We start from the raw sequence: 17,250 nt of genomic DNA, 5'->3' as shown, positions 1-17,250 counted from the left end.
TGTTGTATTTTTTCCGTAGTGACGAAGACTGCCCTTTTTATTCATTAAACTGTTTTGAAGTTATCTGCTGGAGTTATTCAATCTATCTATTGATTGTTCACAAACTCCCAACCAACATCTACATTTATCAACACATCCACCATCAACAAATACAACAATGGCTACAGTTTTAGGCACTTTTTACATCTTGAGCTCCCAGGGCAAGCCTCTAGCATATCCTATGGTCTGATCAAAGGATTATTCTTACAAAGTTTTATCATGATAAGACAAAAGAGTGTTAATTTCTATAAATAAGAATTATAAATTACTTTTTAGCGGCCCCCGAAAGGGGAAAAGACGTATTAGTTTTGTGTGGTCTGTCTGTCCGTCCGTCCCCTTTAGATCTCAGAAACTAGAAGAGAAAATGAAAATCGGACATCATGATATTTTAGATCATTCAAAGTTCTGATGCAACTGCTACTTTTTTCTTTTCTGAAAGCGAAAAAACTAATTTTTTAATTAAATCAATTATGCAAGCAGTTTTTTCATAAAAATACACCATTTTTACAACTATTCACTATTAATAAATATTAATAACAAACACTGGAGGCTATTTTTTAGTAAGGGAAATGACTATATACCATTTTTTTGAACACATTTATGCAAATAGTTTTAAATTATGGATAAAAAAATATTATTATTGCAAAGTTATGTAAGTTTTGTCATACTAAATATTACATTTACAAAACATGTTAACTTTTTTTTTGAAATAGAAAAAATCTATTTACTATGAAAATAAGTTGGAAATAATTTAAAACAAAAATTAATTAGTTTTTCATATTATCGCGTGAACTGCAGTGTGTTTGCAGCACGATGGAACACAAAACTAAAAGAATTTTTTTTTTTTAACGGAAATGTTTTTTTATTGAGGCTTTGAATAAGAGATCGACCCTTTACAAAACAATCAGATACTCATTACAAGACATCAGTTTGGCCAGGTTCACATCTTACTTCACATTCACTTATCCCTTGGTCTGATGGACCTTTGGGGCACCACACAGGATCTGTCAACATTCTTTTCTTTCATTTGCCTTTGATAGAATTTCATTATGATATTCTTTCTGAAAATATTGAAACTTGTCATTACCTGCTCTTTTACCTGCCTGGGTGGACTACTTCTGATAGAATTTAATATCGATATTCTTCTGAAAATATTGAAACTTGCCTTTTTCCTGCCTAGGTGGACTACTTCTGATAGAATTTAATATCGATATTCTTCTGAAAATATTGAAACTTGCCTTTTTCCTGCCTGGGTGGACAACTTCGGGGGCCGATTTTGAGTTTGTGTTTCCACACAAACTGTCTTTGTAACCTTGTTTTTTTTTTTAAGTTAGTAGTTCAAAGAGAACAAAAACATGTATTTTTTTTTTTACTTATAAAACATGATTTTATTTCAACAACACTCAAGCATGACAAGCCAAAAGAAATGACATCTTAATAATGGTGTACAAAAAATACATCTTTCACAAATACCAGTTTTAGTTCTTTGTAAGAAAACTGCTTGATTTTAGCAGAAATTTAAAAACAAAATTTAACTAGTTTTCTGGTGCTGATACTTAACTCAAAAGAATTAGTCATTTGTTTTCATTTTTTAAATCTCACAGTTCCCAGAAAATAATCTTTTTGATTCAGCCACACTTTCATTTTTGTGAATTTGTACCTTTCACAAAAGAGACATCTTATAATGAACAAAGGCATGATGACCATTGGTATTTTTGTTTAAGCCATAAGCTTATAATTGTGTATAGTCTCTAGGAATACCAGTGCATAAACCATTTGTATGTGTACATGAATTCAGTCTCATCGGTAATGATAATACTACAATAGATGATAGATTCAATAATGGTGGTGAAGTTGATGAATAATATTGCAAATCAACTCAAGCATTTGCATGACAGTAAAAAAAAAATGTATTCTGACTGGCAACAACTTAAAACTATGTTGAACTCAAACATAATGCACAACAACTGAGATATTGCACCAATAACTTTAAGGTTCTAAATTGTACACAAGCCAAATAGAAAAAATATTTCAACCATGTACAGCTTACATTGTGTCACAGAAACATGTAAACCAGGGAGACATTATTTGTCTAAGAAATGTGTTCTGTGTGATAACTGGTTCAGGGCATGAACTCACCTATACAAGTGATTGTTCATATTGCAAAGTAAATAGTTACAAAAATTTTCATGATTTTTTTTTTTTTTTACAACAATGAATTTTTGAATGAGTGATTTTTTTTTAATAAATGAATATACATGGAATATCAACAGGAACCTTGGAAATAAAAACAGGTATTTTATTAGTAACTAGTACAGTTTTACTTTTCAAAATGAAATTTATAAAAAGAAAATGTGTACCGGTACTACACCTATTAATTTATTACTTTTTACATTAAATTGTAAAAATCTGAAGCACAAAGCAAAGCGTTATTATAATTTTGATTGGTAATGTCAGCCATAGAGTAAAGTCTGTCCAAGTGAACCAATATGTTTTAAGATATTCTATACTATACCCACCAAGTCAGCTGCTTTAAGTAATGCAGGCCAGAATAATTGTCAATAAATGACTTTTGCTGCGTTACTATATTCTAACAACACCAGGCTCAAAGAAATGTGGGGAGTTTATATTCAAACAAATGTTTGTCTTCCTAGAGAACTGTAAAGGTGCTAGATATAGACTGAGTTATAGCAGAGTTTCACAATAAACTAAATGCCAAGGAGTTTTAAGTCATAGAAAGTCTAATATTTCCTATACCGGTACATTGAAATTCTTATATATTATAGTTTCGACAGCGCTACTTAAGTGCACACAAATTAAATACCAGCACCTTTTAAAACACATCAATGCTTCCTTTAGTTTGTACTCTAAACACAGAAAAGCTAGGTATATTCAGCTGCTTTAAGTAATGCAGGCCAGAATAATTGTCAATAAATGACTTTTGCTGCGTTACTATATTCTAACAACACCAGGCTCACAGAAATGTGGGGAGTTTATATTCAAACAAATGTTTGTCTTCCTAGAGAACTGTAAAGGTGCTAGATATAGACTGAGTTATAGCAGAGTTTCACAATAAACTAAATGCCAAGGAGTTTTAAGTCATAGAAAGTCTAATATTTCCTATACATTGAAATTCTTATATATTATAGTTTCGACAGCGCTACTTAAGTGCACACAAATTAAATACCAGCACCTTTTAAAAAACATCAATGCTTCCTTTAGTTTGTACTCTAAATACACAGAAAAGCTAGATATATATCCCCCCCCCCCCCAAAAGCCTTTGAAATCTCTAATAGTGAAGAAGGTTTGCAAATATTTCCTATACATTTTTTAACGACATTACTGACGTCTTTTATAACTGATACAGAAACAAAATACTGTAGAGAAATGTAGCAGTGATTAACGTTTAATCAGTATTAGTACATAGCCTGAGCTAGAATTAAATCTGGGATTAGTGGAAGATATTTATATTAGTGATTATGAAAGAACTATCTTTTTTTTTCCAAGTAATGTGTGAACAAAAGCAAGATGTATAATAATTATTTCAATAATACTTTGATCTCTGCATTGGGTTGACAGATATTATTGTGTACATTTCATTAGACTAGAATATCATACAGGAATGGAGGAGTTAGTCACAATATGACCATGGCATTAGGTTACAAGAATTATGATAAGAACACGGTGATAACATCAAGTAAAATGAAGTGTAAAATGTGGTTGATTGACTCTGTCTTTTAGCCCATGTTTTAGTTTTTTTTAAATGCACAGTTAAACAATATAGTACAGGAGGAGCTGACATTGACTCTCTGCATCCTTTTGTAAACACATCATCATACAACATTATGATCACAACTAATTAGAAATACAAAATAAACACATTAGATGATATAACTCCATAAATGCTAAGTGTTATGAGACATTTAGGGGACTTAAAATAAATCAATGTGTCATTATCTCAATTGAAAATTCAACTGAAGAACACAAAGGCTATCTGGTGCTGATACTTAACTCAAAAGAATTAGTCATTTTGTTTTCATTTTTTAAATCTCACAGTTCCCAGAAAATATTTTGTTTCATTCAGCCACACTTTCATTTTTGTGAATTTGTACCTTCACAAAGTGATTGGTTTTGCAGCACCATGTCAAAAACAATTAATATTTTAAAAACATTGCTGTTACTGGTACAGGTAATTTATTAGTTCGGGGCAGCGATACAAAACTGCTCCTTGGAACAAACATGATTTAAATAATATTAACCACCTAACCTCCATCACCAGTTATATAAATGAAAAATATCAGCATAGCCAGCAATAAAGCAAAACGTCATGTCAACTAAAAAATAACATGAGCCAAAAAAGTTAAATTTAAAAAAAAAATTGACATAAAAATTGTAAATAAAACAATGTTAATACAAGAACACTGGATAAATGAAAAGTGTTTTACAAGACAAGAGTGTAAATACATATCAAATTTGTTACTGTCATAAAAAATATACAGCTAATGATAGTAATCAAATAAAAGAAAACATAAAAAAAAAGTGACAAAGTCTACAAGTTTACAAATTTACATAGTAACATATACTTTGTGTACAACTACTCTCACTGATGTGAATCTGACAACAGCAAATAGAATGAAACAAGTGACTCCCTGCATACATACACTCAATGATAAGATGCCTTTTTTACTTAAAAAAGAAAGAGTGAGTTTTCAAGCAAGAAGTTTATACCATTAAAATACATGACATTGATGTCCTATGTAAAGAAATGTTAAAACATGGCACTTGACAGGTCAGGACAAGGCAAAGAGGATGGTGAGGGAAATAAAAAAAACATGTTTCAATGTCTGATTCTTGGAATGAGAAAAAAACCAACATTGTTAACAAATATATTAGTGTTTACCCAAAGCGTGCACTTGTAATTCTTGGACTTAAAACTGAGAAAGCGACCCAGAAAATAAACATAAAACCAGGAAAAAAAAGCCATAGCAATTAAAGAGATAATGTATGCATGAGTAATAAGTTTAGCTTTTTAATTTCATTAGTATATTCTCATGTAAACAAAAAAAAAACCCATTCATTTTCTTATCATGAATATTTTGTAACAATTTTATCAAGTCCCCTTAGTTAAAAGACACCTCAAACTGCTTCAGGTAAAAGAAGTGCTTTACTTACTTTGGCAAACAATAACATACATGATTCAAATAACAAACAAAAGTGTGCACATGAAAATAGGTACAAGAATGTCATTGGATTTGTTGATCCTTCAAGCTAAAATGTAGAACAAAAAAAAAAAAAGTTTTGATTAAGCTTTTGGCTTTTGTATTCAGTACAATGTTTGATGGATCCCAGATTTAGTCAAACTAAACCATGCGATCAAATGTTAGTAAGAGAAAACAGAATTAGAAACAAATCACTACTATGAGAGTCTTGTCCATAGCTATAAATACATATTAAAAGAATACAGCTAATTGATTGTATCCAAAACGAGAGATGACCAAGCCATCCAAAACAAAAGAGGCTAACTCTCTCAACCTCAAACTTTTCCAATTACCATAAAACCAAATGATAACTTAATCTGAGAGAAAATACTTTCTGGTATTTAAGCCTCTTCTGCTGCCTTCAATCGTTCATGCTCTGGGCTGGCCGGAGGTTTCTCATCAGCTGGAACGCTGACAGTTAAGTCCTGGTATACACCTGCATTGCGAGCAGACGACATCTGGATCTGCATCTTCTTCTCTTTGTCCATCATCATTGATCTGAAGGATGGAAAGATTCAAAACAATGGATTAACTACTTCTATACAGTAGCATCAAAAATTATTAATGTAATACAGGAAAACTAAGAAAATAGAAATAGAAAACACAAGTTTTCAACAATATTGTCACATAATGCCAATAACTGGTCCATTTTTTCACTTATCCATCTATGCTCTGGTCTCCTTGGAGCAGTTTAAGATTATGTATTTGAAATAGAAAATAAGTAAATAGAGGATTAAAGAGTTGTTCTCAATAATCTAGGATGTTTGGCTGAGAGGCCAAAACTTCTTAGCTATGCTTAGCCACCTAACAAAGGGGTTGAAGTTTGAATCTCAACTTGAGTAGACTTGTGTTTGCTAAGCCCCTAAGGGCAGCATGGAAACCTCCCAGATACCCCTCCTCCAACTGGTTCACACAAGAGTTCACTAAGCATGCCCCATCCCATATAAAAGTAATTACCAAAAAAAAATCTTTAAATTGGTGAAATTCTGACATCCATTAATCTATCAAAGAAATATTTTTAAAAAATTTCTTTTGGCAGATTATTGTTAAAGATTAAAAAAAGTAAATAAAAAACAACAATTCATTGATTTTTATTTAAAATTTGAGGTCTGAATTAAAGTTCTTTAGTGCAACCATTTCTTTAAGAGTGGCTGAGATTGCATTCAAGGCAAACGACAGAGAGGAATGGATAAAATTGGTCAACAGATCATGGGTGGTGCACCAACGTTTCAAAAGATTAAGGGATAGATGAAGTTGGGGTGAAGAATTAAATTAGGAAAGAGTTAATTTCTATTTACTTTCATATACTATGATAAAAAATAATCTGATAAATTATTCAAATATTTGAAGAGCCATATTTCAAGAAAGAAGACTTTCAACTCTCAAGAACTATACTAGTCAGGACAGTCTCAGTTTGGCCTAAATTGTAATCAATGTTAATAAATATACTAATGAATTTTCTTTACACTTTTACCAAATCAGATTGGGATCAGGGATGAAGAAAAACCTGGCAAAACTGACACATTTACCAATTACCTGATTTACCTTACATTACTTAATGACTTTTAAATGCAAATATTTATATTACAAATATAAACTCACTGTCGTCTTCTCTTGAAAAGGACAACTCCAACAATGACAGCAGCACAAACAAACACACCAACAACAATTACTGCAATGATAGCCCCTGAAAAATTTTGTTTTTCTATTATAGTCCTGTATAATTTATTTGAAACGTATTTATAAAAACTTTAAGAAAGATACCTATTTAAAATGCTTAACATCAGTTATGTACCTTTGTTGCCTTTGCTGCTATCGTCATCTTTTTCTGTTTCTGTGCTATTGGTTGTAATGTTCAGACTCTGAACTGGCAATGTACCGGTAACTAAAAAAAAAAAATATTGAAAAAGACTTATTATATGAATAGTTCTTGACATATTTATAATTAATTTATGTCTTTAAAGAACAAATAAAAAGTTTCCCTGTTTGTTTCATAGTTATAAATTTTAACTGAAAATAAAAGAACTATATAATTTTTGTGAAAAATGTGATAAATAATTACTCAAGCAAAGATGGGTAACTCGGAATAAAAAATCCTAAAAAATAAACATAATGAAAAAATAATAAAATTTAAGAGCTACTACTATTAATAATAATTAAAAAAATAGAATGATATGTCTAGTTTCAAAAAAATATATTCTAATACCTTTAATATAAATATAAAAAAGCTTAAAAAATACTCATTTTCCCAGATAAGGGTTTGTACAATGGGCCTATGGTCTGTTTGTTTGAAAAATTCTTTAAGCAAAAAAAAAATCTTCCCAATTTGACTAAAAATAGAATTAGTAATCTTCTATATTAATTTGTAATCATGCTTGCAGAAAGACTAGAAGAAACCTTTTATTAAATAAGCTTAAAGCAAGCATATTGCTACAATTGTTTAGGACAAAAAACATTCTTGACTGCAGAGGAGCTAAAAGTTAAAAAAAGATTTAATGTTTTCAATATAATCTACACTTCCAATCCTTTACCTCCAATTACGTTAGCAGTCTCTCCTGGATCCACATTACTGGAGAAAGTTATCTCTATTACAAGGCATACAAACAGAAATACAGATGCTAGTTTTGCAGTGCTAGAAAACATTGTCCTGCAATATGGAATTTAGGTGTACCTGAAGATGTAGTAATCTGCAAGGAAAAAAAGATAAAAAATAATTAAGTGCATTTTAAAATTAAAACTAAAGCCTAATAAAATATATAGAAAAAATACTAAAAAAAAAACAACAACAAAAAACAAAGCTTAACTAAGGATTAGAACTGCAAAATCACTGCCATAATATCTCATAACTGCAGGGTTTAACTCACTTTTCTATATAAAACAAAATTAATTACTAACCACGAATTGGTTAATTTTTTTTGTTTGATTCATGAAAAATTGTGCAAAATTTCAACTTAACCTGAGAATGGGAAGTGGGAGAAAAAAAAAACTTCGTACAAAATTTGTATCAGACATTGGAAAACATTAAATCAAAACTTGTGCACTTTTAAAACTTTTGAACAATTTTTTTTAAACAAAACAATTTGTTAATTGAACAATTAGATCTTCATCTAACAATTTATTTTCCCATATCATGCACTCATTTATGAATTATGTCAAGTCAAATGGTTTTCATTGTCGATGCAATCAGCCTAAGTCCTTAATGGTAACCAAACATTTTGATCCTCAGTGTAGATATATTACATCCAGAAACTAGTCTAGATCAATCCCTCTGTACTATAAACAAGGGTAGATACTTTATTGATTTGATTAGATCTAGACTATAGATCATGATCATCTTGATCTCTATCAGTGGTCTTCAATGAGGGCAAAAATTATAATTAGTTTGCTTCTAATTTAAGAACAGAAACAATGCTAGAGATTCCTTTTTTTAAGTTCCCTTTTTCTATAAACATTGAAAATTCCAGCAAAGAGAAAGACTTGCCAATATGCATTTACTTCTTCCAGTGTTTTATTGAATAGCCACAAGATAAATGTATGTCTTTGTGTCTACTTTGCAAGAAAATATTTTCAAATGAAGCAATTCGGTCTCAGGAACATATAGCGCAAACATCTCGGCAAAAGGACAAAATAGGAATTTTATAAATAAAAAAAAAAACAACAACGCAAGACTATTCAAACAGTATTTAAAAAAAACAACAACAGCAAAGCAGAAGATACATATTGTAGAACCTAAATCTTATGACGTAAACCACAAATAAAAAAATATAAAAAATCAGCTAAATGAGAAGTCATTTCCCCAGTGAAGCATCAAATTCCCAATAAGGTTCTGAAAGTATTATCGATATTTGACACTTTGATTCAAAGACGGATTGATGAAATTGCAGGTTGTGAAGCAACAACTCATAAGGAAACTTCAAATTAAAGAAAAATATTTCTTTATCAAATGAGTCAGCTTTGATTTACTTAGCTAGGTAAAGTATTATGTAAAATATTTTCATGGTCTTAATAAGGAGCTTTTCTTTTTCTGAAACACTTAGATCTAGATCTATATTAGTATACAAGAATCTAGATCTATTAAAATTTATTGACTTAGAAGATCTGGAAATTAATTATAGATGTACCTATTTTTTTATGTTGATATATAGATCTTCCTTATCTTCTTATATGATATAGACGTTACTTCAAAAAAGAAGATGAATACGTCCTATGCGTCATGCATATTAACCAATGACCTAATTTCTGCCAAGTCACTAGTTTTCCTGGCTAGTTCAGGAAACCCATTCCATGCTCTAATAACTCTAATAGTGCTAGGGAAGAAGGAGCATTTCAGGGTTCCCCCACTATTCTCAGATTAGGATTTTAGGAGATTTCCAGGAAAAAATATTCAATTTCAGGAGCGGAAAAACGCAAACTATATCTATATTTAGTAATAAATATAAGAATTACCATATACATGTATAAACATTTTTTTTTTCTTTTCAAATTAGCAAATTCAAAAGTAACTGATTAAAGAGTAAAAAAGTACTAGTAAACCAATAAGCCTATTTGCACTACTCTATATATATTGCTTGTATTAGTCAACACGAAGAATTAATTAAAATCTCTTAAAACAAATTGCAATGTATAACACATTATCAATATCAGTTACCTATTTCAGTGGAAATCTCTTTCATTAATAGTTTTTATTAACAATAGCTAGCTCTGTCTTTAAATCTATAAAATCTAGCTCTGAATCACAAAGCTAGAAGTGAATTTCAAAGTAAAACCATGAATAGTTTAATTTTATATAGCAGCTTATACTATATAGACCATATTACACTATACTGTAAGCCCCATCTGGCCAGGGTGGCTGCCTGGTCGTGCGGTTTGCGCGCTGGACTGTCGTTCGGATTTATCAACGCTCGAGGGTTCAAACCCTGCCTGCTCCCATCCCCCGTCGTCCTGCGGGAGGTTTGGACTAGGAAGTAAACTATCTTCAACTCTGAAGGAACATCCGAATTATGTAAAACATTTTACAAACATCTATTTCACAATCTAGATTTATAAAACTAAAACTAAGAGAGATTCCAGAATCTAAATAGATCTCTATTAGATCCAGAATTCTAGAAATATAATCTTTACCGTATATACTCTAAGGCCTCCACCCTAAACTAAAGTATTCAGTAAAGTCAAAGACAGTAAAGTAGAATAGTAGGCCCGATATGACTGATGTCAAAGTCAAACTTTGAAATTTTGGCCTATAGCCTATAGGTCTAGAGTCTAGTAGTATATATCTAGACTAGTATATATATATCTAGACTGAGTATAAGTATAATATTAATTGTATACTATATTAACAGTATTAACTATATAAAGTATATATATAGACATTTTATAGTACTCAGTATAGGTATAGGTGTAGGTGTCCGAATACTATAGTATAGTGTCTATAGTAACTATAAGACTATAAGTATACTACTATAGACACTATACACTATAGTGTGACTATAGTGACTATAGTTAAGTTACATAGTATTATAATAGTTAATAGTATGTATATACTAGTATAGACTAAGTATAGCATAATCATTATCATAATGATAAATAAATGATAAACTACTGACACTCTTTTTAACTTTTAGTATTATCAATAGACAATTGAGTAATTGACTATTACTATTAGTATTAAGTACTATTATTATTAACTTTAAGTTTTACGAATCATTTATAATCTAGATCTAGATAGATTAGATCTGGGTCTAGATCTAGATATTATAGAATAGATTAACAGATCTATAGATGTAGTTACTCTTAATTCTAGAATCTAGACTACCTACTTAATCTTGTAATGTAATGGATAGTATTAGTTACTCTTAATTCTAGAATCTAGACTACCTACTTAATCTTGTAATGGATAGTTACTCTTAATTCTAGAATCTAGACTACCTACTTAATCTTGTAATGGAGAGTGTCTTTCTGTTTAAGGTATCGATTTGGTCTACACTAAATTTCTGGTACCAAATTTCTTAGATGTTGACTTCTAAAACAAAGGTAAGCAAATTACGCGACACAGTAAATTGATGAGTGATGTCACTTCCGCCGGATTAGTCATTGGCATCGACCTGTGGGAAACTCCGCAAGCACAGGGAACTCAATAAACAAATTATTTATATTTAGACTCTAGATCTATATTAGTATATAGATCTAATCTAGATCTAGAATCTAGAGCTATTTTTACTGCAAAGCAAAGGGTAACGAAGATTACGATTACCTAGAAAAATGTCCTCGTTTGATGTTAGCGAAAAGGCCTTGGCTGTGTTTTACCATGCTCTGACAGTCTCATAATACTCATATGATCATATCTATTTTAAGCTTTAATATATAATATCACTGGCAATGGACGTAACCAGGAATTTTTTTTTTCGGGGAGGGTTTGGGTTGGGGATTTCCCCGCCACATATATATATATATATATATATATATATATATATATATATATATATATATATATATATGTATATATATGTATATATATGTATATATATATATATATGTGTTTGTGTGTGTGTGTGTGTATATATATATATATATATATATACCTCAAAATATGCATCTAGTTGGTCTTCAATACCGGTAATAGTGCTTCGCCCCGCGCTGGGTGAGCTCCTTCTGTCTCGGAAGACAATGGATGCGTCCAGATGAGTTACTGGCTTTGGTTACGTCTTGAGATGGGGCAAAGTGAGGCGCAAAGACCTCTCCCACCGTCAGAGACAACCCGTGGCGTCCATACATTACGCCAATCAAATTTGACTTATAACCCGTAACTGTTGTCTCCCGTATTGTTTTAGCCGCTTTGCAGCAGCACCAGAGTTTCCTCTCCGTGGCGCATTCCTGGGCCTTAGATAAAGAGGTCATGGGTGGCCCATGCGTCATGATCCCTCTCTCGACCTTGCTGATGTGATCCAAAGAAACGCTTCGCGTTACATTTGGCACCAGGTCAGTTGCAGAAGCTGCCGGAGAGAATTTCAAAGCTGATACTCCCAACGCCTAAGGGGCTTCACTCCTGATTTTTCCTCGAGGTTGTCTCTTGAAGTCTTATTACCGCAAGGCAGCGGGGATTTGAAGTCAGAGTACCCCTCTATTAGATTAATTGCCTTACTAGGATGACGAGCTCCATCTGCCCGAAGCTTCTGGTTTTGTGGCGCCAGGTGTCCGATTTCACCCCTTCACCTGTTAGTAAGAGCAGTTTCGCCGGGCTTAGTATCTAAGCCACACGAGCAGGCCAGGTGCTGGACTTAGTTGTCAGAGGCTAACTGAGACGCATGCCTTTAGGAGTATTTTTATAGACAATGGGAGCTTATCCCCATTGACACCCCCTGGCCATGACAACCTTTAATTATATACACACACAAACAAATATAATTTTTTTTTTGGCGGGGAGGGGAGAAAAAAATCCCCCCCCCCCCGAAAGAAAATCCTAGCTATGCTGCGAGCTCACCCAGCGCTAAGCACTATTTCCGGTAACGAAAACCAACAAAATGCATATTCTGAGGCATGGGCTTGGCAAGGGGGGTGGGGTTATTGGGGTTCAACCCCCCCCGAAATGAAATCCCCCCCCCCCACCGCGGGGGGGGGGGGACGAAATGAAGTGACTGATTTTTTCTTTCATTTTGTTTATTTTAGTTGCGATTTTAATACTAAATCATCACTTACCACAGCACAGCCGAGGGGGTTTTGAGTTAAAAACCCTCTACCAGGGGGTTTTGAGTTTAAATCCCCCTACCAGGGGGTTTTGAGATTTAAAAAAACTCTGTAAGGGGGTTTTGAGGTACAAATCCCTCTACCAGGGGGCTTTGAGTTTAAAACCCCCTACAGGGGTTTTTGAATTTTAAACCCCCTACCAGAGGTTTTTGCAGTTAAATCCCCCTCTTCTATAAAACAAAACAAAACAATGCAAACAACTATCCCCAAATTCCAACAGCACAGTTAAGGAAGATTTTGATTTTAAAACCCCCTCAAAAATTTACGATAAACCCCCTCTTCAATATAAAAAAAGCAAATTACACACTCAAAATTCTATGAGCGTAGCCAAAGGGGTTTTGAGTTTAACCCCCCCCCCCCCTCCTCCAGTTGGGGTTTAAAGCTAAAAAGTACCTCTTCAATATAAAAAAAAAGCAAATTACACACTATAAAATCTATGAGCGTAGCCAAAGGGGTTTTGAGTTTAAATCCCCCTCCTCCAGATGGCTTTTTCTTTAAAGTTTAAAACCTCTCCAGATGGTTTTGAGTTTAAAATTCCCCTATAGAGCTTTTAGAGTTGAAAACCTCCCTCTTCAATATTATTTTAAAGCAAACTACAGTCACCAAATTCTATGATCGTAGCTAAATGGGGTTTTGAATTAAAAATAAAAACCCTCAACAGATGATTTGACGAAAAAACTTTCCTTTTCATATAAAATTTAAAGCGAAATACTGGCATGTAATTCCAAGAGCGTAGTCAAGAAAGGTTACAAATTTCTACCAGTGGCGTGGGCTCCATTAATAAAGTGTGAATAGTCTTCTGCCGAAATTGAAAATCATTAAATGTGGCTCAACAAAGATGGCTAAGACAGATTTAGGGAGTCAGTCATAGAGATCGGGTCTAAATCAAAGAAATCATATGCCGAACTGGAAGTCGAATCCTTAGTAAGGTTGTGACAGAGCGTCGCATGAGGTTTTGCGGGACATGTTCTCCGACAAAATGAATTACGCAAAATAAGAGTTGCGGAAAAAGCTTGCCGGAAAATGCTCCGAACTGCGCGAGAGGGTCTAAGTCAGTAAGAATAGCACATTAGGTTTTTGAAATATAACTTTTTAATAGCAAGGTGTAACAACACTTGTGCCAGATGTAACAACATGCACGATGTTACGATGTGTTGTTATGCCGGGGATTTTACTTGAATTCAATAGTTAACAAAAATGACGATCTAGAATGACAATCGACGATTCTTTGATAAAACAAAACTCTGGAACTTTATTAAATACAACGTAAGTACAGTTTATGTACAAATTACAAATCAATGAGCATATTACAAAGGCTTTTCAAACAGAGCTCTTAGAAACGTGACTGACTACAAGAACATTATTTTATCGACTGACTTTTACTTTCTTACTACCGCCAATTCTCTGGCGCTAACTCTTTTCAAAAATGTCTTTGTTTAAATTCAAATCAACCAATAGATTTCAAACATACTAATTACGTCCCTTGGGTAAATCCTGACTTGAATTTCAAGTGTCTAAATTTGAGGATTAAATCCCGAGACTCATGTCGATGGCTTATATTTCTTTCAAATAAGAAATGTACACACAATTCTATAATGTGATCTGTGACATATTACCCCCCTCTCCATTTAGCATTTGTATGGTAATAGAAATGCTCATATGTATTAAAATATTTAAATATACACAAAATACCATACATGAAATTATAGAAAAATGGTTGAGGTAACATATGACAAAATAAAGTAAAATTGGAGATAAAAAAATATGTAAATGCAGTGAATAAAATTATTGATGACTTTGAATATCTGTCTCACTATTCAAGTGGTTATGAAAGAGACAATGCTTGTCATGAACAATATTAAAAGTTGTACAAGGCATAATACTTGGATAAATTAAATCTTGAATTGAATAGGTTACTTCTCTTCATGGTGCCTCATGATAATATTAAAATATGACATTATAACTCATTTGGGTAATAGTACTACTGAAATTGTGTACATGGAAAAATATATTGCATATGAAAAATTGACATAGAAAAAATAATTGTGATAGTACATGACAATCTTCTGAGAAAATAATACTCAATGTGATATAAATCTCAACATGTGTGAAGAATTGAAAAATTCCAATTGTCTGTCATGTATCTGTACCATTATAATAGGATATATGCAATAATATTCGACCTGAAATAAAATGCTCATGATTTAAAAATTAAGATGTCTGATGCATGTCATATGCAAAGATGCTGAAACATAATAAACAAAGTATCTTGAATGAGTGACTTTCCTCAGTGGGTTGCTTGTTGCTAAAATAAATATAACATCTGATATAGAACTCCTGTGGAAAAAGTGAGTAAACAAATTAATTTATTAATTAAATATAACTGGATAATGTTCTTCCTTGACGAGTATGAATGATAATGGATCAAGTGACACTAAATATGGTATAGTACATATATAAAATGTAAGTGTGAAGTTCATAACCCTTCTGAGTTGCCGTCATGGATGTGTGTACGCGTTTTCTAAACTTGAAGAAAATGTCTTTCAGTTTATGAAGCTGTTGTCTCCATGTCATATTGAACTCACAGATAATGTCTGATTGAACCGCGTTTGAGTTTGGTGAAAATAAGAACTGTCCGAAACCAAAACTCAATTTTCTGGTTGATGAACTTTGACGCTGTAGAACAATGGTAGCAGAATGCTTTGCATTAGAATGTTCAATAGAGCAATGACTGAACATGTCTGAGTTCAATCGGTCAATACAGCAATGTTGAAGAAGTTCATTTGTTCCTTTCTGAAGAAAAGTTGCCCCTTGAGTAGAAGGAGGATGAAACTTGGTGTTGTCAATGTTATTGCTTTCTGAGTTGTTTTCAAATTGCAGTAATGGGAATGTTTCAGAAACACTGGTAAGGAAATCTGCATGGTCTGGAAACACTTTAGTGTCCTTCACTTTCTGTAGTGCTATGTCATCCAGAGTGATGACCTTGGGAATGTCAAATTGATTTGATGCTGGTAATGAAACATCTATCTCAGGAATGGGTGTTGATGATGTTTCTTCTTCCTCAGGAATAGTTGCTAAGCTTGTAAAATTATCAACTTCTGCTTTGATGTCTTCATTATCTGTTTCATGGTAATGTTCAAACATATGAACATGAAATACTTTGGTAACCTTGTTGACATTGATTTCATAAAGCAGGTTGGAAATCTTTCTGGTGATGGTAAATGGACCTTGCCATTTGTAAAACAGTTTGTTACTGAAATCTGGTAACAGTAAATTGATTTGATCTCCTTGAGCAAAATATCTTGATTTCATGTGTTCATGTAATATTCTTTGACTTCCAATGTTCATGGTTGTAATGGCTTCTTGAGTTGACTCACATTCTTTCAAATGAGGAATACTTGTATGAGTGTTAGAGTCAAGTTGCATAGTTTTTCTTTTGTCTGGTATAGCCAAAGTTGATTGAATAAAAATTTCTTTGTTATCTGCTTCTGGTTCATGAGACTTGTCTTGATGGACTTCAGTTTGACCAGTTAGATTTCTTGTATCATTGCTGGAGACTCTGGGCATGTCGTCTTGTTCTTCAAAGTTCAACAATGGACATTCGGGAATTGGAGGTGGACTTATGACCGGTAGGGATGGGCTTGATGTAACTGGGGGTGTCCATGTTGAATGTTCTTGATTATTGCTGGCTACTGGACTAGTAACTGGTTCTGTTGCATTCTGCATAACTTGAGTAACTGAGGTAGCCATGTGATTATTTTGGCTAACTTGTTCAGGTGCCAAATGTTGTTGTCTGGACATGGATCTTGTCATTACTGCCAAACATTTTTGCCCTTGCTCTATGGCATTTGTACATTCAGCAAGTTCTTGAGGAGTGCATTCTTTAACTCCTTCTATGTTTCCAATGATTAGGTCCACTGGTAGATTGGGTGTTACTAATGCTTTTGTTTGACCACTGAAGAATGGTGTAGTAACATAAATGATGGCTTCAGGTAACTTGCTGACAGTTCCGTTGAATGCAGTGACTTGGACGTGGTTGCCTGTGAAACGGTTTGCGTGTACGAAGCGTTCATGTACTAATGTGGACGTGCTTCCGGTGTCACGAAGAACTTCCACCTTCTTGTCTCCTACAAAGCCTGGATAAAATTTGAGACCATTGGACTTAGCAATGACTGTCATAGTAGAGTGCTCATTGTAATAGCTTCTGTTATAT

At 32.9% G+C, this 17,250-nt stretch overlaps 1 protein-coding gene across 5 annotated transcripts; it reads right to left on the bottom strand.

Moving 5' to 3' along the window:
• Positions 1–1,399: 1,399 nt before the first annotated feature.
• LOC106061444 (uncharacterized) lies at positions 1,400–11,659 on the bottom strand. Of its 5 annotated transcripts, none has more exons than XM_056038915.1 (5): positions 11,548–11,659; positions 7,829–7,984; positions 7,093–7,182; positions 6,900–6,984; positions 1,400–5,795 (listed from the first exon to the last, which is right to left on the bottom strand). In XM_056038915.1, exons 2-5 carry the CDS (start codon positions 7,938–7,940, stop codon positions 5,639–5,641), a joined length of 444 nt encoding a protein of 147 aa, XP_055894890.1. In that variant the 5' UTR covers positions 7,941–7,984; positions 11,548–11,659; the 3' UTR covers positions 1,400–5,638. The 5 variants fall into 5 exon arrangements, with proteins under 5 accessions (XP_055894890.1, XP_055894887.1, XP_055894888.1 ...); XM_056038912.1 differs by lacking the exon at positions 11,548–11,659 and adding an exon at positions 11,227–11,386; XM_056038913.1 differs by lacking the exon at positions 11,548–11,659 and adding an exon at positions 11,223–11,384.
• Positions 11,660–17,250: the final 5,591 nt, after the last annotated feature.

This window comes from Biomphalaria glabrata, chromosome 8, assembly GCF_947242115.1.
Source record: "Biomphalaria glabrata chromosome 8, xgBioGlab47.1, whole genome shotgun sequence".
Lineage (NCBI taxonomy): Eukaryota > Metazoa > Mollusca > Gastropoda > Planorbidae > Biomphalaria > Biomphalaria glabrata.
This window is presented reverse-complemented; position numbering and strand designations above follow the sequence as displayed.

What these genes read in the sequence shown, in the direction of transcription:
- LOC106061444 (XM_056038915.1), bottom strand. Translation starts at nt 7,940, where the DNA reads ATGTTTTCTAGCACTGCAAAACTAGCATCTGTATTTCTGTTTGTATGC. An exon ending in TAGCAGCAAAGGCAACAAAG is followed by an intron (nt 6,985 to 7,092) that starts GTACATAACTGA and finishes AAAATTTTTCAG; the next exon opens with GGGCTATCATTGCAGTAATT. An exon ending in CTTTTCAAGAGAAGACGACA is followed by an intron (nt 5,796 to 6,899) that starts GTGAGTTTATAT and finishes TCCATCCTTCAG; the next exon opens with ATCAATGATGATGGACAAAG.